The sequence below is a fragment of the Excalfactoria chinensis genome, chromosome 1, assembly GCF_039878825.1.
Source record: "Excalfactoria chinensis isolate bCotChi1 chromosome 1, bCotChi1.hap2, whole genome shotgun sequence".
Lineage (NCBI taxonomy): Eukaryota > Metazoa > Chordata > Aves > Galliformes > Phasianidae > Excalfactoria > Excalfactoria chinensis.
Genome location: NC_092825.1, coordinates 64673572 through 64697900, shown reverse-complemented (window position 1 = coordinate 64697900; position 24329 = coordinate 64673572). Strand labels below are relative to the sequence as shown.

The 24329-nt window shown below is 37.6% G+C and overlaps 1 protein-coding gene across 1 annotated transcript in view; it reads left to right on the top strand.

The window, feature by feature from the left end:
- ITPR2 (inositol 1,4,5-trisphosphate receptor type 2) overlaps positions 1-24329 on the top strand; it is a 254839-nt gene that overhangs the window by 95244 nt on the left and 135266 nt on the right. The window contains exons 22-31 of the mRNA XM_072331407.1: positions 4621-4814; positions 7323-7455; positions 8219-8276; positions 9744-9909; positions 12461-12634; positions 15534-15623; positions 15765-15890; positions 17446-17568; positions 19059-19259; positions 23647-23898. Coding sequence (XP_072187508.1) covers positions 4621-4814; positions 7323-7455; positions 8219-8276; positions 9744-9909; positions 12461-12634; positions 15534-15623; positions 15765-15890; positions 17446-17568; positions 19059-19259; positions 23647-23898 — 1517 coding nt within the window. The remainder of the gene's footprint in view (positions 1-4620; positions 4815-7322; positions 7456-8218; positions 8277-9743; positions 9910-12460; positions 12635-15533; positions 15624-15764; positions 15891-17445; positions 17569-19058; positions 19260-23646; positions 23899-24329) is intronic.

Genomic DNA, 24329 nt, shown 5'->3' with positions numbered 1-24329 from the left:
TTCGTTTCATCTTTAGCAAAGCACACACAAAAGTAATCAGAGTTCACATATATTTCTTTCTGTTTCTCCAGTTTTTGCTTTGTTAACTGAGGCAGTATGTTAATTTTTCTTGGGGTGCTGGTATTCAGGAAGCACTCTGGAGCTGAGATCAGAGCTCTGTTGGTTTGGTCATGTATACTGAAAACTTAAATATCTTTTACTGAGCCAACATATTTTGTCTTGAATTGTTGAAAGCGTAGTTGGTACAGTCACTTGTTATGCCAAAACAACTCTTCTGCATGCCTTACCTCAGAGACTCCTCCTTTCCTGCTGAGCTAAGTGTGTTAAAGCAAAGAGAAGACAACAGTGTGGAAAAAAGGAACAACTCATCAATGAGAGTGTTTAAGAATGTCTCTAAGAATGGCAGATTTAAATTCATGCCTAATATGGTCAAGAAATCCAAAGGAGGACAGGGGCACTGAGCGATATGAATGTTGACCTACTGGGAGATATTTTCGAAGAGAAGCTGCTACTTACCTTTATGTACATGAATGATCCTTGTGTGTTCTTTCACAGAATAGATCAATTCCTCTCATTGTTGAGACCCAGCCAACTGCTTCATATCCATGTGTGGATTTGCTGGCTGATTGCTGTCTGCTGTAAGAGATGGCTACATTTCATCAGAACGTTACAAAACATAGCTCTTGAAATAGATTGGCTGAAAAGTGTGCTGAATTGCTGTGGTTGCTTTACTGTTTTCACTCTGAGAATGTTCCCTTTAGATTTACTCTCAGTTAATTAAAAATAGTATTTGTCAATATCATACGGTTACTAGAAAATTTACCAAAATGAGTTTAGCCATGATATCCTTATTCACTGATGTTACTGAGAGAAATGAAGCAACATGGAGTCACTACCCACTTCAGCTGTAAATACTAAACTAGCTTAAGTATACATTTCTGTTACTAATGACCTTTCCTACACACTAATGAAATACAACTTGAAATGGTGATATAGATAAGTTATGCAGTAAACCTTTACTTCTCTGTCTTTATCTCTTTACATCAGCCATGTGAAGTCAATAGTCAAGGTGTGTTGTGGACAGAGGTTTTATCCTTGTTACAGATTCTATTGGGAAGCTGCCTCATAGCTAACAGTCACTGGTTTGTACCATCTTTTACCACTGATGTTCTGTTGTTAAGGAGAAAGGGCAGGAGTCATCTCATCTGTTTTAATTTTCTGATTGCTTTTATAGACTCCATTGTCATATTAGCTGAGTCTTTCCCAGTCCTTACTATATCAAACCTCTTGGTGTTCATTTTAGAGATGGGGAAGGTATTCTCAGTTTTCTCCTCATTTATGGAAGTGGTCCTGAAATGTAGGGAAATTGACTAATTCCACAGTCACACAGGAATCCAAATCCCTTGACAGGATTTCTCACCCCCTTTGTTGCCTATTCAGCAACCCAGAAACGAAAGTCAAATAAGCAGGATGAATGCTCCAGGCAAAATTCCAGCTTGTTTTCTTCAAAAGCATGAGTTGTACCTAAAACGTTAAGTGGAGAGTTGATTACTTCCTGCCCTACAGTGGTAGAGAGACCAGGGCTGTGGTGGTTGTGAATAAATGTGATGACCGGGGCATGGGGCTATTCTTAAACATAATTTGTGGGAGAATAAGTATCTATGCCTATCACAAGTAATTTTACCTGTAATTTTTTTCCATTAGTCAGATTTTTCTGACTCCTTATACAAAAACTTGTCTTGACTACCTTTTTTGCTAATTGTATACTATTAGATTTTACTCTTGAAAGGTGGTCTTTTTAAGGAACTTTTTAAGATAAAGCAAAACTCTTCTACCTTATTTAGGACAAACAACAGTTTGTCTGCTCTACCCTAGAAGAGTATCTTTTGGGATGTTTTTAATACTAAGTGGTTTAATTGTCAATTGGTAAACCCTACTGACACAAGTTATTTTTTGTAAAGAATTCCTGAGCTTTCCAGATAGCAGTGCTTCTATTTATATTCAACTCTGTACAACTGCTGTGGAAGAGATTTTTAGATCTCTGTTGTGAATGAGAGGATGATGTCTTTCCAAGTGAGATTTAGAGCCAAGAATATCACAGACTATGAAGGAAATGCACAACCTATACATCTTTTTGTGTTCAAATAAACTTATCAGTTAGCATTAAGGACAGGATGATTTGAATGTAATCATTTGTATCACAGTTTGGAGATGAAGAGGGTAAAAAAGTCAATTTAACTAAAGCCCTTTTAAGGATTAAAGGTTCTTTATTTAGTGATTTAGCTTTACATGTGTGTAAATAATGCAGTGAATATTAATGTTTAGACTACTGGTAGAAAGGGGATGGAGAGAGAGAGGGAAAGACACACATACAATTTATTCCACTTTTTTTTATTATTATTATTTTTATTTGAAAGGTAAATGGGCAATTTTTATTTTGCATCAGGGACTCTATTTGTAATCACTTTTATTTGCTTTACGCAGTTCTAGTCAGTTAGAGGAACTTTGTGCCTTCCTACTGTGAGAATTCAGCCATTTCTTTGACATCAAGGTATTTTTTTCTTAACATCCTGCAATGTCAGAAATACATTTTTCCCCCTTTTTAGAGACTTGAGGTATCATTTTCAAAAGACCAATTCACATTGATTGCACACCAGACTTGATGCCAAATGAGACCTCAAACATGACACTAATCTACCTCATTGAGTGTTTCCTTTTAAAGTCAGAGTTAAAGGCATCTCCTTTTCCTGCATGTAGTACTTAAGCTCTGTTAATTGAAGAAGGATGGACAGAAGAGGAGGATATTACAAACAAAATAAAGTATAGCTTTGACTTTTTACAGCATATATCTAGGAAGATATATCTGCACTGTGAGTAGAACTTGTCAGTTCGTGGTGAATAAAAGGTACAGAAGGCATATGAAAACTATACAGGTTTACCTCAGCAGAGCTACATCTCCATTTGTTTGCTTTTGGTGTAGTCTATGCCCTATTTCTGCAAAGAGATGCTATTGTTCACTTCCTTTCTTCCATTCATTCAGACCTGAATGAAAACTAATTAATGCTGCTAGGTAGCACATTCTCATTCTTACTCCTCTCTGCCTTTGCAAGAAGGTAGTCATTGATTCCCTGAGATGCTTTTCCAATTGGAATTCACTGTAGGAAAAGACAAGTATAATCTATGGAGACAAACAGTATCTCTTGATAGATAGAGTTTGTTGAACTGGCATCAGTGATAGGTACCATTGCAACCAGTCTGGACTAATTTGTTTTTTGCCAAAATAGTGTAAAAATCATGTTTGTTTGTTTTTTTTCCAGGTATTAATTACAAAGGGCACTGTGATTGCAGATACTTGTTTAATTTTTAGGTCAACCTTTGGCCCTGACCTTCTCTTGGGTTGTTTTTGAATGGGGTCATTTATATAAGTGAGAGTGAATGGGAAAGATAAACCATCGCTTAGCTTTTCCCAGATGAGTTCCTGTAAGCTGAGGGAATGACTGTTTTGGGAGCCAAAGAATGATTTCCTTTGCTTTTACACAATTATTTAAAATAATAATAATAATAATAATAATAAAAAAATACAAGTCACAAACAAAACCAAAAATGAAGAATAATAAAAAAAGCAAACTACCAACTAACAATCAGAAACTAGCTCCATGCACATAAATGTGTAGAGACTTGTAAACACATATGCAAAAGTGAATGTATGCAGATTTTCAAGCTGTCCAGGTCATCATCATGTGTAACGGGATTGATCGTATTTATCATGAGGTTTAGCAAGCTGAAGCATCCATAAGCGTGTCCTACTGTCTAGAGATAGTACTTGCATACCCAGCAGCAGCTGCAGACTTGGCTGAGATGCTTCTACCATGTTCATTACATTAGTCTTCTTGCTGGTTCTGTGAGTTGTTGGATGTGTGTCCTGTTATCTGGACCACAGAGAGATCTGCACCAAACAGCGCTTAATCAGACATTCACAGCCTCAATTCTCTACTCTGTTAGTGTGACATATAAGAAATTCAAGCTTCTCTAGTACCAGAAGCATCTTTACCATCAAGCTTTTGTAATATGAGCCGTCATCAAGGTGAAGACAACAGTGGGAGTAGGCATGGCAAATAACTCCTCCACCGTGTCTGCAGAGCAGGGTCATAAATTGCAGCAATGGAAGACATAAATGAACTATCAATAAATGTTTTCTAACAGTAAATGTTGTCAAATACTGGAATTGCTTGCATAGGGATGCTTTAAAATGTGAGATATGTATCACCTAAGTATTCACAGATAGGTAACCTCTAAAATCTCTTTCAGGAATGGTTTTAGACATAGATAGCGTGCCTCCTCTACTTTTTATGATTTATTGAACACACTAACAGGGCTTTAGAAAGCTTTTACATCTTTTCCATCTGTTGACATGCAAGCAATGATCCCCCGGAAAATCTATGAAGAAAATTATCCCCAAACCATTGACTAATTTGGATGAATTAATGCTTCTAATTTGTTTTTCATTAGGCCAATTAAGAATGTAAAAGAGTTTAACAGCATGGGTCTATGTGTCATATATATCTCTGCAAGCATGCTTCACTGATGGCAAATATATATGTGTATGTGTTTAATGCATAGGAAACAATGTTATGAGAACCATCCATGGTGTAGGAGAGATGATGACGCAAATGGTACTAAGCAGAGGATCTATATTTCCCATCAGTGTCCCTGATGTACAGCCAAGCATTCACCCAAGCAAGCAAGCTGCTACCTCAGAGAACGAAGATGTGATTGTAATGGACACCAAATTGAAAATCATTGAGATTTTACAGGTAATAAAGATCGATGTTATGTTAAATGCCAATCATTTTACGTTTATTCATTTACTTACATAATGGAAGGCTCCAATGCCTACATTCTTACTATTCACTGAGCTGTTCATTATGTGAATAACACTTAGATATGAGGAAGAACACTGCCTCTTGTGAACAGTTGTACAGTTGCGGTCTTCAATCTATTATATTTCCAAGGGAACTATGTGCTATAGAAACTCCATCACTGTAACTGTGATAAGACATAACTTGTATGTTAAGCTACCTCACTAATGTTTTCTGAAGACAATGTATGTGTTTCCATTTTCATTAGCGCTCATTTTACACTGATAATAGCTTATTTATTTGACTTTAGTATTTGAGTGGGCGTAGGTCCACCAAGGTCAAGCAAGGTTGTACAATTTTGAAGTTGTTTTCAGATTTCCTGTTAGCTGCCCACAGACTATTCGCAATTATGATTGTTTTTCCAGCTGAACTGACAAGTCGTATGACACTAGCAAGCCTCCTGAGATACAATTTTCATCTTGTGCTAATGATGAGTAAAGTGGCACACATTTGTTCTGCGTATCAAATCCCAGTTCTTGCAATACTCAGCACTGAAGGAGTTTTTCAGTATTTTCTGTAAATCCTGCTGATCTGTTGGTAACATTGTCACTTTTGAATGATTCCATTTCTTCCAAAGGCTTACAAATGATTTAATTACCTGGATTACTTGTCATCTGAAAGGTTACCAGTTATTAGGTCTTCAATACTGCATACGTTAATTTCAGATGTGCTTTAGCTTAAGTCTTATGGAGTGTTATAAAAGTGGGATGTTAAGGCTTATGAGAGTGTTACGAAGTGATACCTCCTAAAGAATACATTAATGTGTCCTATTTGTCATTTTCCTTTGATTTTCTGACTGTGTAAGTTTCCTTCCATGTGTCTTGCTGTACTGGTTGATGCATGGAAGAATGATTCCAGGACACCAGCCTTTTCCTGTAGGTTCCCTGTCTACTCACAGGAAAAAGAATCACATTTTTGTCTCAACCTTTCCTCTTCCACAGCTTATCTAGTGCAAGATGACCCAAGACTGGAGACTGTTTAATCCTATGCTGTTACTTGATCTGTGGCTTGGTTATGTTTTAGCTATGTGGACAGGTTACTGCAAATTAGCATACTGTTGTGTTGGGTGAAGCACAGCCAATGTGCGTATATAAAACCTTAGTTCATAAAGAATACAGAATAGTTCAGTTTCATTTCAAACATGATGAAGAAGGGTTAAGTTAAATCACGTTACCTTCTGTTACTGGGCTATTAACCTAAAATGCAAGAATATTTTAGATTTATTGTATTGTTACGCATAGCTTGTACAATGATGATTAAGGCTATTCTATTTTAAGAAATATTAAGCTTATAGTAACTGTTCCTCTTATTTTAAGAGCATATTTTTACTTAACAATTTCTGTACTACCATCAACCAGAATTAAACAGGTGGCCTGACAGACTTAGGTGACACGTGGACTGTGGAAATGTGTATCCTGCATTTATAATGATAGGGTAACTTGATCATGGAACCACAGTAAACCTACCTATTTTCTATTTTTTATTAGTAGATTTTAATGAAAAGATACTGTTTCTTTAACTAACATTTTATTTGCTCTGAGATGGCATAGGTGGCGCTGGTTACATTAGTGAAATCCTATTATAATACTCTGGGTCTGGGAAGCTTGTAAGACTTTAGTTACTGATCAAAGAAACAAGTTGGCACTGTTTGCTAAGTCATCACCTGTCACCTGAGTCTTGGTAACTTAATATGTAAACTTTTTTATCCCCATGGAGATGTTAAATAATTGTAAACCTTTTGCATTGTGTGCTTATATTTACTGTGGGATAGGAGCATATGTGTGGGAAGCACTGCAACTCAGCTGATGAGCAGTCAGTTGTTGAAATGTAGAAATCTGTCAGTCCTTCAGGTGGTGTTTATGTGTCCAGCCAACTTATTTTTCTCAATTTTCCATTTTAAAAGCAGCACTTACAAGTTCGATTTAGGATTTTTCCTGTTTAAGTTTCAGTTTTCACTGCTGAAGGCACCAGCAATTAAAAGAAAACATCTGTCAGGCATCTGAGTGAGTGAGCCTTGAGCCTGTCATCTTTACGCTTAGCCCCACTCCACTTCTTGTCTCCATGAGGCCTCGGATGTCTGACTAAAATATGAAATAATCAGTTTCAACCTGGGTTTGGATGTATTGATCTGGCTTGTAGGCAGTGAGGACAAGGCAGCATGCTGGTTCCCATGGACAATCTGTTTCTTAGTATTCATCTGTAGACAGGACAGTGTTTGATACATCTCAGGATGGTAGAGGTGGGGGGGAGAAGTCACAGCGAACTGAAATAAACACAACTAATTCATTTTGCGTAGTGAATGCATTTATTATAATAATAACCTTTGTATCCTTGTACACACACACAACCCTAAACCCGTGTTATTAAAAAAAAAAAAGTCTGATTTTAAACTTCTTCTTGTAGTTTATTCTCAGTGTTAGACTGGACTATAGAATATCCTATATGCTGTCTATCTATAAGAGAGAGTTTGGAGAAAACAATGAGAACGTCGATAGCTCTACAACCTCCCCGCCTGACACATCCGGGATTCCCTCAGGTAAATATTGCTGCTTCTGTATTGCAATGTAAAATAATTCTATTCAAACTTTATTGTTCCAAATATTTCCTGTTATGACAATTTATTCTCTTATTTGTACACTCTCCAAAACACTGGAAGATGAAAAGTGTAGCAGAGCGTGCTGCTTTTGAAAACATGTTTGAGAGAGGATGAGGACTGCTTAAGTGTGGTGAATGTAGCATGGGAATTGAGTGGCTTGACTACAGAGGTACTTAAAAGGCTGACAGCTGTATGTGTGATGAGCTACAGGAGAGAATTTAATTGGAGGTGCTGTGCAACAGAGGTGTGGCTAAGGAATACTGAAGTCTTAACTAGTAAGGTATATTAAAGTAATTCTAAAGAAGAATAATTGTGTGGTAAATAATTTGGTTTATGATAAATATTGTAAAGGTCATGTGTCTCATTTTACTGCTTTATAGAGGTTGGCTGATCTAACAAAAAATGTGTAGAATTTTCACATTCTGTGTCATTTGTGACACAGTGCCACTTCAATCCAGTCTATCACTAGAATTTGTCTCTTCCAAAGTAGTAGTAAAACATAATTAACTGCCGTGTATTCTGGTTCTTTCTTACTGTTCTTCCCCTTTCATTTTCCCATTAAGTACAAGGAATTTTACCTAGCTGAGAGATGCAGTTAGACCTTAAGTTGATAACATCCCATTTTAAAGGTGGAAATCTTTTCACTTGCAGGTTAAACAAACATCAATGTTCTTTACAAATTTCTATTTTGATTGTTTTCCAGCAATTGTTCCAGATATAGATGAAATTGCAGCTCAGGCTGAAACCATGTTTGCTGGCAGGTATAATCTCTGAAGTTTTACCTGTCTGTATTAATCCTTTTATTCACATTGATACTTATTATGGACAGTTTCTCTTGATTCTGTATGTGTTTTCATACCCCATCCTCTTCACTTGTCTAATTCTTATTATATAACCTACACATGGAGAGAAAAGTGCCAGAAAAAAAAGGATTTTGAACAGACTGGCCAGTGGGTGGGCCTTGTTGAGGGACTGGGGTGATAACCCTCTTGATCATCTATAGCTGTAAGAGAGTTTGTAGAAAATTTGTTCCCAAAGACAGATGGAGAATGGTGTACAAGTGTGCTTGGCTTAACCACACTATTTTTATCCTCTCTATAATATGCTTTTAGAGATAGACCCTTTTCTAGTACATTTTATGGCTGTCAACCCAAATTTCTTGGATCAGTAGGTTACTGTTGCATTGTGTCTTGAAATTACTAACAAACTTTTATAAAAAGAATCTGTTTCATGTGGCTCCACAAATTAACTGTGGGCCACTTGCCATGATCTCTGGACCACCAGAGACCTGTAGATCACAAATGATGCTTACAAAGTTTTGGAAGTGTTTTCATCTGTGCTGTGAAAAACAATCACAAAACCCAAGCACAGAAAATATCCACACTGGAGAATTATTACCCTTATTACTCTACTGGTTTAACTTTTCTGGAACAATTATAATTACACCAGTAAAAGTGTTTTCCATTTAGACAAGGCATCAGACTTGAAAGATTTTCTTGGAGCTAGGGACAGAGATCCTCAAGATGGGATTTCTCATCTTTCCTCTCTGTCCCTAATGTGCTTTCAGTCCTTACCAGAGAGTGCAATACCTCCTTTCCTCTCCCTGAACTCTCATAATGTAAAATAACACATAGCCTTTGGCATCTGCATCTTCAAAATGAACAGAGAGACTGAATAGTTTCTTGGAAACATTATTTCTGCTTTGATATGTTAAATATAAATTTGATTTCTGTCACTCTAAATTGTAAATATGATTCCAGAAATACGATGCTTTTTTCAATTCCCACAATTTTTGAGCTTGTTTTTTCTTGAATCTTAATGTCAGCTGAAAAGGGAAGGATTAAAAGGGATAGGGCCCAATTAATCTCTGATAAAATGCCATTGATTTCAATTAGTTCGAACTGTGAATGAACTTCGTGCAGTTTATCTAAAATGTAAATGAATGTTTTTGCAATTTGGATTTTAATCACAATATTTGACACATTTCATACATACTTATTTCACTGTGTAGTATCTCTTCTGCTACAAGATAGCCAAAACAGCATATTACTGTGGGATTAGAATACTTACAATGTTAAAAGGGCATTTATAATTTATATCCCACAGTATATTAGAATTGGTTGTAAGATCTGTATTGAATTAAGATTTTACATTTATCGTGTATTTCTGTCAAAAGATTTTATTATTTTACTTTATTTGGTCTTTTTCCTCCCCCATATCTGTTAAAGAAAAGAAAAGAATGCGGTTCAACTTGATGATGAAGGGGGCAGAACCTTTCTACGAGTCCTCATTCACCTCATCATGCATGACTACCCTCCTTTGCTTTCGGGTGCTCTGCATCTACTATTTAAGCACTTCAGCCAGCGAGCAGAAGTTCTGCAAGCATTTAAACAGGTATCAGTGGGCATATAATTATTGTAGGGAACTGTGGGGAAAGTCTTTCCAAAGACTGATTTTTATATATATTTTGTACCTGCTTTGCTGCTTGTATGTAGGTTGCTCTGAAAGTAATACCTCCTATTTGTTTCTGTGGAAAATACAACACTACTTGACAGATAGGAGTCTCACTAAAAAACTCAGTTTTTCAACATAGTCACCACCATTAGCTATGCATTTTTGCCAGTGAGAAACAATAGCTGGCATGCCATTCATAAAAATATGCACTAGCTGAATTGCCATCTGCAACATGGCTTGCCTTTCAAGTTGTTCTCACCATTGCTATAACACATCACCCACCAACTCACTGTGCTCACATACACTGTTTGGTCTCCATAAACATTCAGCAAGTGTTGATGAATGCCAATGGGTGTCATTTTTTTCTGCATGGAGGAATTCAGTGATACACCTTTGCTTTACACGAGCTTCCATGTCAGACACCATTTTGTCAGATTGCCCCTCTGCTGCCAGCTGTCACGTGGCAACAAAACGTAATGGAATATTGATGGGAAGGTTCAACCTTTACTGCTGTCATACCAACATCTGTTTCTGATGTTGTGAGCCAGCATGATAGAATAGGAGGCATTTCTTCTGGAGCATCCCTCATGGTTTGACAGTACTTGAGGGTCTTTTCTTAAGGGTCCCAAATCAGCAGAGAGATTGTTTTTGTTTTTATTAGAGGTGAACATGTGTGCTAGTGCATGTTCTAGTAGTGTATCTGTAACTGAAAAATCTATGTCCATGGTGACAGCTGGGACAGAGATCTATGTCCATGGTGACAGCTGGGGCAGAGATATCTCACAGTGAGACTTGGTGTAGTGATCCCTCAGAGGCGGAGCTAGTATCTTATGTTCTGCAAGCAGTGCACTTGTGTAAGCAGTAAGACTTTCCTGTCTCCAAGATTACCTAGACTGGATGTGAAGCAGTACTGCTATAAATGCGGTGTTTTCAGTTCTAGCTGTAATTCAGGTGTCCTTGCATGGAATCCTTGCATCCACTGCATGAAACAGATATGCCGAAACAACAGAAAACCAGTAACAGGGCCAAATCTGTCTTCAGCTTTTACTCTTTTGTCCTGATAGCATTGCATGTGCATGCTCCATGTGTCAGGGGATTAGCATTGGGAAATCTGATGTCATGGGGCTAGATAACAGACACATCTCTGTTACGTAACCCTATAGCATATGTTGTTAAGACCATCTGATGTTTATTTCGGGAGATTGCTAGCATATTGTCTCATTATTATGTAAGATGTGGAGGCTTCTCTTGTTTAAAAACAGATGAATGATAAAGACCTGGAAAGCTTTTGTTTAATGTTTTTTGCAGTATAGTATAACAACCTCCCACCAGGATGTTATGTTAGGCCTTGAGGATTAGGCCCATAAATAGCTATTATTACCAGGTTAGCAAGGATTTGAGTAGCTTAACATGTTTTCATAAAGGAAGGAGAAGGTTAATTGGCAAATACACAAAAAAGAGTATAGAGAACCTGGAATATGAATATCTGTGGGTGAGCAATGTTCATAAATTCTGCTAAGTAACAAGGTTTTACTAAGCTAGATGAAAATTTTGTATTATAAGGTAGTGAATATTTTCCTACAGGTAATGATATCTTTTCAGTGTTCCTATTAGTTTTCCTGTCCGCCATGTGACTGTATTCTTTTAAATGAGTAAGATTTCTTAATGGTGCCTATTGATTTACTGTGAAGATTATTGTATTTTTTGGTGTATCATCTTCATTAACCATCTTGGGGGAGCAAAGAGCATTACAAGGAAAGGAAGTGTGTAGATCATGGTAAATAAATAAACCAGAAATAACAGCAAAAAGCAGGAACAGACGTTTTGAGTGGTTCAAGAAAACCAAAATGCGATCAATCTTAGTAAGATGCTACTACTCAGAAAGTGGATCTATGCAAACCTGAATAGTTCATGAGCTATTCAAATGCATTTTGTTTGTGGGATTTTTTCTTAGCTGGACTAATGGTGTTAGAGGTCCAGTATTTCTCACTGTTTGATTGTGATGATGATCATGAAGTTGCTGGCCATTGTGACCATTTCTTTGGATCTCCCGATTCCTTGACATATCATTATTTTTCTTTTTTGTTTTCTTCTTTGTTTTCTTTTTTCTTAGTACTCTGTTGATAGATTAAGCTATTTCAAATTATATTGTTGTAATATCAGGAGGATCATCATTGTGGCATGAGAGCTTACCCTGTTGAGAGCTCAAGGCCCTGTGAATATGTACTTACACTGAAAATGTTTTGCAGTGTATTAAGGAAGGAGGGAGAATAATGTGAATATTGTAGCTGTCCTGCTTTGGGCAACCAGAGATCTGCTATAGGTTTTTAATGAATGGATGCTAAAAACACCACATATGCTGTTATTTTAATTTCATAGGGAGGGTTACAGAAAACATCTGAAATCAAAATTCTAGAATTTAAACTGGTGAGTAAGATTCCCAGATTAAGTGCCAGTGCTGTAATAGCCTTATGATTTACTGTATTTATAGGTTCAATTGCTGGTGTCTAATCAAGATGTTGATAACTACAAGCAAATCAAGGCTGATCTTGATCAACTGCGTCTGACTGTAGAAAAATCAGAGCTGTGGGTTGAAAAAAGCAGTAATTATGAGAGTGGAGAAGGAGGCGATAATCAAACCAAAGGGGGAGAAGAGCCGCTAGAGGTGAGTTTAATGCCTTTGCTGCTAGAATTGTTTCAGTATGGACGTGTAGTTTGATGAAGAACTGCAAACTAATGATGTGGTAAATCAAAATGGCATAGCAAGAGAGACCAATATTCTGTCAGGGCTTTAGAATTACACAGAATAGAAGTTAAAACTTTTTAAAATCAGTGTGTCGAAGCACATTATCAATGTGTTCACTTCTGCTTTTTCAGTAACTGCATTCTTACTTCACAGAGCTGCCTTTCTGTCTGTCCAGCAAGCAAGCCATAATATATGGCATAATGGAAGTCATGTAGGAATCACATCTTGGGAGCTGTGTTGACTTGCTAGGAGGAGCAGGCAATATCTGTTCTTGAAGCTAGGAGAGAGAAGCACAACTGAGTTCACATTTTCAAACACCCTTAGGAAGCCTACACTCAACCAAGCAGAAGATTTGCTTAAGAAAATCAAGATTTTTGAAGTGAACAGGTTTTTTTTTTCTTACCCTTTGATTTTCCAGATTCTGGGGAATTTTGTGTTTTGAGAGACTCTTGGACTTTAATCTGGAACCATTAATACCTGATTTTGTTTCTTTAATTTTTGTATTTCTGTGAAAGCTGAAGTCATTGAATAATTGTCCAGCTGCACTGTGAGTTTGAAGTTTTACAACATTTGCTCTGATTGAGGCTTGTGGCATAATAGTAGTCAGAGCAGGCTTTCCCCCCAGTATTTATTTCTAATCTATCATTTTCATCAGTGTGGTTTTCTAACACATCGCTTTCCTTATTTTCTTCCCTAGTGGATTATCCTCCACTAGCAAAAATGTTGGAAGCCAAGTGTAGATTATACAGGATTGTGAAGCCTGGAAGAGTAGGAGCCACTGAGAAGATGGTGAATAGTTATAGATACCTAGAAGACACTCTAGGCTTGTCAGATGGGAAAGAAGATTTTATGTGGCTTCAGAAGGGGGGAAATCCAATCTTTCAAGGGCTAATACTGATTTCTTGCGACAGTGTAGGTCTTAGTCTTTCTCTGATAGAAAGTAACTGAATTTAGTTGTGTCAGAACTGGGGAGGAATAAAGACTTTATGAACTTAAGTGGGTGCGATTTCCTACTTTTCTTCTTCAAGATTAGCTCCAGTAGGAAAGAAAATGGTCCTTTATGTATTTAATGAATGGAAAATTTTTGGGTCATTTTTTTCAGCCGCTTCTTGTTAATAACTTTAGGCTAGAGGTGTTTGTTTTGTTTGTTTGTTTGTTTTTCATGTAATCACAACAGAAGTTTTGAGAGTGGCCCCATGTTTCTAAACAAAGTATCCAGAGTTCTCTGCAACAGAACAATAATAATAATCTTGATAGGAAATAGAGTTCAGAATTATAGGAGAGTGTTTGGAGTTAAGTCAGACATGACTTAGGGGACACATAGTAATAGGAATGCTGAGACTGATCTCATGTAACTGAGCCTTACTTAGGAAAAGCAGATAAAGGCTCTTGGTTGTCTCTAGCTAGGGGGGGACTATGGATTAGTGTGGACTGTGAAGAGCGTGTCTTTATTGTCTTCTCACTTGAGGATGCTTTGATGATGTAGCACCAGAAATACTCATTGGAGAAGGAGAAATATAAAGTCTCAGTGAAAGGACTCATAGGTGAAAGTGGAATTCAGCACAGTAGAACTCACCTTCACAACTTCGGAGAGGTTTCAAGTGGGATAAACTTTGAGTGCTCTAAAGTGCTTAGTATTTCCTTGCTCTCCTGTTCTGGTCTTTAGTAGTTTGCTTTGGCTGTGGAAATGTTGAAATCCCATATCCTAAGTGGGGAGAAATGCTCAGGGAGAACCTTTCTCAGTGCAATCTCTATGACTTCCCATCCCTTATGGAAAAGCGTGACACAGAATGTCTATCATGGGGCATAACAAGGCAAGATATGCAGCTGAGTGTCTGTGGTCTCCCAGTGGTGTGATTAACTCTTGATAACTACATCTGTGGAATGCTCTTATGGGTTCAATAAACAGGTTTTTATTTTGTTAGAAGATAGGGATAGATTCTGCAGTTTAATGCTGATCAGCATTTCCAGATAAGATGTATGGCTCACATGGATTATAAAACTACTTTGATTGAGGAAGAAGTCTGATAAAGGGAACAGGTAGATTAATCTTGGTTAACCCACAGTCCCAGAACAGGGGAGAGTGGTTAATTATAGCAGAGACTGAAATATCTTCCAAAGTATTGATTCAAACAGGCAGAGAGAAGGCAGCATGCATACTAACAAACCTAAACAAATAAAATCCACTGTTGTTGCATAGATCAACATGACCATGCATGAACAGCAGTGCTGACACTGTTATAAACAGCTTTCATGGCCAAGTGGTTCAGCTAGCTGTTCTTGCCCTGCTGGAAATTAAGGCCAGATGGAATTTATAGAACTTCCAATCTTCACAAGCAGCTAAGAAAGTTCAGAGAGAGTTTTCAGGTACCATAAACAGTCCAATTGCTGTACACGTCTGTTTTAACCCAGTTCTCTTTCCTAAGACATTAGGAAAATTTGAAGACAAAATGAAACTTGGAAATGTGCTACTGGTAAGGTCCTTATTCTCATAGTGCCTGAGTTCCTAGTTGATTCTTTCCTATATCTGATCAATATTTTGAGGGTATGCTGTTTTTTAGGAGGATCAGAATCCTGAGGACAGAATAATTGTCTCCATGTTGGAAATTTGAAATGACGGAGGGATGTGAATGTGAAGCTTTTAAATCACTGGACAGTAACATATGGATGGTTACTGAAGGGTCTTCTTTATTATCTATGTTAAGTCTTTACCCCATGAGGTGCTATAATGCTGTTTCTCCACATGTTGCCTTTCATAATTAGTTGATATTGAGGAAAATGCAGTAGATCTATTCTTGTTATATGTTCTTTGTTACAGGAGCCAAATATTTTGAGTCCAATACAGGATGGAACAAAAAAACCCCAGATAGACAGCAATAAAAGCAATAACTACAACATTGTTAAAGAGGTTGGTGCATCTGTCAAGAAACTTGCTCGAAATGCTTGTGTGAAAAATTGATTTAGTAATTATTTTTAAATACTCTATTTATGTTTTTGTTTAATGTTTTATTTTACTTCTTTGCCTACATGTTTGTTTATTTGTTTACAGATTTTGGTTCGACTCAGTAAACTTTGTGTTCAAAACAAAAAGTGTCGAAATCAGCAGCAGCGATTGCTGAAGAATATGGGTGCCCACTTGGTAGTCTTGGACCTTCTGCAGATACCCTATGAAAAGGTTAGTCTGATATTTTTGATGGTAAAGGACATGAACTCAACAAAGAGACTGCAAAAGATCCAAGAATCAATTTGAAAAATTCTCCATGCTAAATTCTGTGAACTGCAGTACAAATATAAAATAATGATGGAATTCTCTCCATACTGATGAGATCAGGATCAAGTTTAAGTATGGCTATCTACACAGAACGTGTTTTATTAGGAGTTAATATAGACCGCTTTAGGTTCCTGTGTATCACTGTGCTGTCATCCCATTCCTAAAATGAGTAAACTGTAGAATTGCAGACACACTGTGCATTCTTAAATGATGATTCAGTGGAGCTCTTGGCAAAGTATCTAAATTCCTCTATTAGGTCCTGATATGAGTGCTATTGTAGATACATATGATGGACAAACAAGCTTTTAGGGACCAATCCTGGAATCATTTCAATATTTCTGAGTTGGCAAGCCTCTAACGTAGGTCCACTTGTAGGTTTTCCGTAAAATAATGTGATTTGTATTGCGTGTGCCTCCGGTGGCGCAGCGGTAGAATTCCCGTTTGCAACACCAGGGGGCCCGGGTTCGAATCCCCCCCTGTGGAGCAGGGGGTAGAAGTGCCGCTCTGCTACACAGAGGGCTCGAATCCCGGGAGTTGGACTTGATGATCTCTAAGGTCCCTTCCAACTCGCACAATACTATGATACTATGATACTATGATGATGATTTGTATTGATTTAGTGGCTGTGAGCATATAAGTGAATGATTTAGATGAGCTTTTAAATAGAGTATCTTTTTAGATCTTACATGAAGCACTGAAAGGAGATAAAACCTCTGGGCTGCATTTTCCTGAGTGTAATACATAAATGTTATGATAGAGACACTGGATTTAGCTCTCTTCAATATATTAATTAGTGCTTGTTCATATAGGTGGTTCATTACATCATAATGTGAGTATTATACAAGAGAAATCAAAAATCTGAGTGAGTTTAGACATACATATTTTTGTAGGTTATTTGTTTGATCATTAATGTGATTGACACAGACATGCACACATATTTTATATGTAACTATATCACAGCCAAAGCTTTTCAGAAGTTGAAATTATTACAGACTAGTGAGTGCTTTTGAATATCGATCCACTTAACACTTTTTTTGTAAACTAGGAAATGATAAACCTGCAGTAGGAAACCATCGTTTGAGTTCAGTATTTATTATCTTGCAATTATTACTTTATTTTTAGTAGTAGAACCAAAAAAACCCCACAGTTCCTTCAGAAATTCATAAGAGAATGGTAACTGCAGACTAAGCCATGAGACCTGAGGCTAAGAAAGCTGGATGGAACAAATTAGAAACTTTAGTGTCTGTGCTGTTACCTGTGTCTCCAAGTGGTCAAGTAGTTTCACAATAAGGTACAGTGTTAATGGACTCTAAAGGAAACTGGATAAGTTGCTTTTGCCAGAGGGAGAATTCTTACCCTATAAAGGCTCAGGTTTGTTCCATCCTGAACTCATATAGTGCAGATATATCAAGTGTGTTTAGGTTTGTCCAGCTGAAGCGTTCATCAATTCTTTCTGCAGAGCGATGAAAAGATGAATGAAGTTATGAATCTAGCCCACACTTTTCTTCAGAATTTCTGCCGAGGAAATCCTCAGAATCAAGTTCTTCTCCATAAAAATCTCAATTTATTCCTAACTCCGGGGGTAAGTATGTCATTTTAAATAAAATATAGAATCACTGGAAAATGACAGTGCTAAGTAAATAATTTCATTAAATTACGCTTTCTCTGCTTTCTCTTTTCTTTCTTTTCTCCTTTATCATTGCCCTTTGTGTCATTGCTTTTAATGTTGCTGTTTTTAAAGTATAAGACAGTATTACCTATGGGATTTATTGGTAGTATCTATTAACATGGGTCACATCAATACATCTCGTGTAGCCTGACTAGGATAATTCATGAAGATGAGTTAAAATCCATTCATGCTAACTCACTCACATCTGGACTGTAAGTCAGGGAAGAAAATGCTGTGATTATGCTTTCATGAAGCTTGTGTGATAGCAAAACCTAACACATTTTTGTCAATGGTGCTTCCATTTGATTCAACTAATAAAGATTTTTTTCCTTTACTAATCACTGTCCTTGCATTAGACCTCTTTGTCACAGTCCAACTCTTTAAATATGTCTGTTTACAACTATGGTGTATAAAACGACACAGTGGGCAGAACAGCTGAACATAAAATGTGTTGTTTGTTTTTTTTTATGAAGAGAGCAAATACTAGTACTGAAGATCTCTGGTGTCTCTACGTTACTGAAGGAAGTGTTCATTTATTTATTTATTTATTTATGAAGTTAGTGACGGGTGCAGACTTCCATGGGGGGCACTAGATCACTGATTTCATCCTATCCAACATTTACAGTTAGTTCAAGTGCCAAGTATGGAGCCTGTTTGCTCTTACACATTTTTTTTTTTGAAGCTGATCTTCCAGTCAGCTCAGTTACTGTGCTTTTGTTCATATTGTGGCACAAACTTCCTTTCAAATGGTGCTAAACATAAAAGTGCGCTCCAGGAGCACCCTTGAGTTTGAAGGAGAAGCTCCCAGAATGGATACAGTCTGGCTACTGTGTTCTTAGCAGTATCTCTTACTTAACAGTGATCTGCTCCTATTGAAGAATTCTATTCACCAATAGAAGAATAACCTTAAGGTCCCTACGTAATTAATGTGGAAAGAGATATGCTGTCAGAGAGGGATCAAGCTATGTATGCATTAATTCACATGCTAGAAACGCCTTTCTCTATCAACCATAGAGGGTTCCAGAAGTAGGTAAGCATCTTTCTGGAGGATCTCTATGCCAAGTTTAATGGTGAATAGTATTGATGTGGTCTCAGTTGTTTTTAACACCAAAGTCCCTAAGGAGTGCTTTGGCGTGTACAATGTGTTGTGAGTATTTCTTCGCCTTCCGCATGAGCATAGATTTTGTTTACGTCTACTTTAGGACCATTTTGTAGTCCTAGGAAAAGATAGAGAAATGCCACCATAAAATCCAGAAATTGAAGTAACCTTAAGGTTACTTGTTAATCTCTGGGCACTGGATTCTTCCAGTCATCATTTACTGGTGTGCCTTTCTATACTACAGTCTCGTGAATCTTTCAATCTCAAAATAAATCTGCTGTTTTTATTTTTATATGCTCTTTAGCTTCTGGAAGCTGAAACCATGCGGCATATCTTCATGAATAATTACCTTCTTTGTAATGAAATTAGTGAGAGAGTGGTACAGCACTTTGTACACTGCATTGAGACCCACGGCCGTCATGTGGAATACCTGCGTTTCCTTCAGACCATCGTAAAAGCAGATGGCAAATATGTGAAAAAATGCCAGGACATGGTAATGACAGAGGTGAGTTAATGGTTTGTATGTTAGTGTTCAGAGATTGCTTTCTCCACTCTTGTTACCAATCGGATACAATGGCCTTGTACCTTTCAAATAGTATCATAAGTAATATTTTAGCAATTTAGTCTTTTAGTGAATTTAGTCTAATTTTATGGGGCCAGCTGTGTTAGCAACTAGAAAGAAAATGTGGGTGTTGTTATATTGATAACAAGATGTCTGTATGTAAAAGATACAATATAAATCTGAGTAACATAAACCTTCATTTTCCTGTGGTGTACCTTAGGATCCTGTGTACAAATCCATCTTGCATATTCTGGTATGGTTTTGCCACATAGTACGCTCTTATCCCAGTGGATTTATATAAGTAGCGTTGTAGACCACTTTTTTTAACTATGTAACCATGTAAAGATCCTTCCTCCTACTTTCTGCTTTTGTTTACAGTGCTGTAATTCTGGAGCATTTCTGCTGGAGTTTGTAGAGCTATCCTAATTAGATAAACGTGGAGTTTGGCCTGATAAATTCCACAGAGTAGTTTGTGGGTGTATTTTTATGCCAATAATGTTACAAATACAATACTTAATTGACTTTTATGCAAGTAGAATTACATGTATAGTGTGCTTGATAAACGAGGTCTTTGACTTGCAGACACCCATGCATTTAATTGTAATTATTTTAAAAACTCAGTGAGATTAGTGGGTAGAATGGAATATGGCCAAAAGCCCAGGTAAGATCCTAGTAACATTTTTCTTTACTTTCATGTTCATTTGTGCTTCCTAAGTGAATCTTCAGAAAGAAAACAGAAATAAGCTGTAGCTGTGGTATGAACAGAACTGAAACCTGAAGAAATTTCATTCTGCAGCAACAAAGAGGAAAAACTTCTAATTGAGAAAATAAAGCTTTGGCTTACATGGATAACCTTTAATGAAATCTACCTCAACCTTTTCAATTTGACTGAAGTGTTTTACAATGTGATATCAATTACAAGCCTTTGATTCACATAATTCAAATAGTTCTTTTGTCTTAATGCTTTTAGATATTTCCCCATCCATCTCAGCTTCTTATGGATTTTAACTGTCTGATCAAACACAGTTTTGAGACTTTCCTCATATCCATTCTGTTACTGATATATAAGAGCAGAAACTTAAATTGTTATATTTTCAAATTGACTGCATGATGAAGAAGGAAATGAACTTGGGTACAACATTTAAATCATGTTTTCTGCGAGAATTTGAGACAGGAAACACTCGTATTTTTACTGAAGAGAGTAAAGTCACAGAATCACAGAATGGTAGGGGTTGGAAGGGACCTCTGGAGATCAAGTCCAAACCGCAGCTAAAGCAGGTTTCCTGCAGTAGTTTACACGGGAAAATGTCCAGGCAGGTTCTAAGTATGTCCAGAGAAGGAGACTACACAGCCTTTCTGGGCAGCCTGTTCCAGTGCTCTGTCACCCTCACAGTAAACAAGTTCTTCCTCACGTGTTGCAGTTTTTGTCATTTACTCCTTGTTCTGTTGCTGCACACCACAGAAGAGAGCCTGGCTCCATCCATTTGACTTCTCCAACTTTCATGTTTATAAACAGTGATGAGATCCCCCCTCTGTGTTTCCTCCCCCTCTGTCTTTCCTCCTGAACTGTCCTAGGTCTCTCAGCCTTTCCTCAGAAGGGAGATACTCCATGCTCCTAATAATTTTTATGGCCTCCTGCTAAACTCTATCTAGGAAATCCATTTCTTTTTTGAACCAAGGATCCCAGACCTTTACACAGTTCTTCAGATGCAGCCTGACCATGGCAGAATAGAGGAGGAGGATCACCTCCCTTGACTTGCTGCCCACACTCTTTTTAATGCGCCGTAGGATCCCTTTGGCCTTCTTGGGCACCAAGGCACACTGCTGGCTAAGGCCAACCCGTCATCCAGGAGGACACCCAGGTCCTTCTCTGCAGAGCTCCATTCTAGAAGATCAGCCCCCAACCTGTACTGGTGTATGCCTGCAGCTACTCCTGTGTTTTCTTTTACCCACAGGAATTATATCTTATTCCTGTTTAATGCAAGTAGGGGATAAATGTATCATATTTACATGTTTTAGCACATGCACACAGATCATTAAAAAGAGTACTTCTCAGTGTAAGATACATTGAACATTCCCAGTCTGGTTTATTTGCGTGTTCTCATATCTTGGTCCCTATGTCCACAGAGTGCTTCTGAACTCCACCTACATGAGTCCCATAAGGCACTTTTTCTTGTTGCAAGCGTGTTTGAGGTTCCTCAAAGAACAAGTGTCTGCCAGTGCAAAGATTATTACAGAAGGGAAAGCAGAGTTTGCTTTTGAGCCAAATCAATGTGATAGCAGAATTTTCTATTATCTTTAGTATTTCAGAGATACATTGCAAAGCATCAGCAGCTCCTTTGATACTGTCCACCATTCATTATATTTTAATAGAATTTTTAACTCCTGTAAGATATAGTTTAGTGGAAGAAAATACATTTTTACTACTTTGTTTTGTTTGTTTTTGCCCAACATCACTGAAGTTCACTGAACTCAGCAAGAACTTTATCCAGTTAGCACCAGATAGTTCTCTTCCTTTTCTGTTTTTAGTGAAATCATCTTCTCTGTCAATGGATTTCCTTTGCAAGTCACAATTAAAAATGGATAAGTTGGGAAAATACGCTAGTGTCTTCTTGCCTTGCATTTACTTCATCCCCTTAGCTCTTCCCATGCTTATGCAGTGTTATCTGCCTTGATTTGTGGTTCATCACAGTCAGCATGTAGCAAACATGACGTACAGAATCACTTTTCACAAATCCAATACCTTGTGGTGTTTCTTCCTCATTTATCAGTGACAGGTACATAAAGGGACAAGGGATCCATTTGACTTGCCCTTTTATCAGCAGTACTGGAACAGATTTGTCTGGATTTGACGTAAGATTGTACCTGAGGAAATCTAGGAAAAAAAAAACAAACAAACATCTGGTCATTTATCTTTGCAAAACATTCATAAGAGGAAAATAATTATTGGACTGTAGTGGTCAACCTAATGGGGAATTACAGAGTACATACCTTCTCAGGTTAGAGGTGGATTTTTTTGCAAGCATTTGTCCTTTTAAACATTTCCTTTGTTCAGTGTCCAGAAAATATCTATTTTGAAAAGTTTGAGTGGAAACGTTTTAAAAACCAAGGAGTAAAACGGAGGAATAGAAAATAAAGGAGTGACTGAGTTCAAAATTCAATCTACACAGTTGTCAAAGGAAAAGTGTTTAAGCTGAGAGGAAATCACAGTTTGAAACACTGGAAAAGTGTAATGAAAATTTTCCTGAATTTTGTTCCTTCTCAGCTCCTCTGGGAGACAGACTTTTGTTCTTTCTCTTGCTGCTTTCCTGTTTCTTTACCGATCCACCAGCCTTTATTTCTACTCTTGAATTCAGTAAGTTGTGATTTCATGTCAAATGCAGACTATGTCACATGTCTTATTCACAAAATACCTATGGCTGTAGTGCTCCAAGTTGTATTCTGCACTAGAAGGGGTTTATGGGAACTTACTTTCACTTCCCTTAAGAGTGCACTATGCTTGAAGGGAAAGTGATGAAGACAGGTCTGCAGTCCTGCCCAAGCTCATGGAGCAGCACTGGCAGTAGGTATATTCTATGTATGTGTCTGGGGGAGATGAGATGTTCAAAACCATATCAGAACAAAACTTTTCCATGAGGTCTGCTGAGGTGGAGCTGCCAGCATCCATCTCTGTTCTGGATCATCTTGAGATGAGCAATGTACTTGTAGTAAAATCAAATATTTTTCATGTACACCAGTTCTCTGTTAAATGGAAGTGCTGGCATGACAGCGACAGTGTCAAGACCCATCTGCCACATTTCCACAGGATGACATGTCTTTTGCTTCAGATTCTGAGCAGGGGTGCAGAAGAGTTTAGGTAAATTCTGGGAGAGCCAAAGGCTTTTTTTGTAAGGTGGTACATAAAATTTAATATCTCTGTACCTCAGGTACCTGTCTATAGAATAGGGATGATAATGCATCCTGGCCTTGCAGTAGGATGTAAGAGTGATTGATTAAGTAGACATTGAGATGGTGGGAATAACAAGGATAGCATTATGTCTTAGGTAAGCACATAGCTACGTTGAGACTAAACTTGAAGTTCACTTTGCATGAGCTCATTCCTTGGTGAGTTATTCCAGATTTACGCTTATGTAGATAAGAGCAGTTTACCTTGGCTGTTGTTTTGACATGTGCATTGGTAAGCATCAGACTAATACATATAGATATAAATATATTTATTTGGGGAGGGGCTCTTTAGCTAAGGAATCTTTGCATACTTAAAGGTAGAACAAAATAATCAAGAAAATGATTGCAGTGTGGGGTTCTTAAAGTGTTGTGGTATCTTTTTCAGCTGATAAATGGGGGTGAGGATGTCCTGATATTCTACAATGATAGAGCATCATTTCCAGTTCTACTCCAAATGATGTGTTCAGAGCGAGATCGAGCAGATGAGAGTGGACCCTTAGCATATCACGTCACTCTAGTGGAATTGCTAGCTGCTTGTACGGAAGGAAAGAATGTATATACAGAGATCAAGTGCAATTCACTCCTGCCACTGGATGATATAGTGAGAGTGGTGACCCATGATGACTGCATACCTGAGGTAAGACTCGCTGAATGATGAAGCAGAAAAGTTGAGCGTTTATGCAGAAAAGAGGCTGGAAACAGGTGTTGCTTGTGGAGGTAAATAAATGAGAAAGGATTGTTAATTATTTTTTTTAAGTAGAAAACTGTCCCTTTTGCTGCCTGTTGATAGATGGGTTTTGGGATCAGGAGAATTTTTTGTTGTTGTTTTTCTGGGTTTGTCCAGCTACTGTTAGCATTTAGTCCTCTGCTGAACTTCTGGCTGTTAGCTGCAAAGAGGAAGCTAAGGCTGATATTTTTCCATGTCAGGCTGATATTTTTCCTCTGCTTTGAACTGCTGGAAGTTCTAGAGCAACGTTCTACCCATATTGAAGTCACTGGGAGTTTTGAGTGAAGTCTTGTTTTATTAAATTCAGTTCCAGTCTGGCAAATACTCTTTTTCTCTGCACG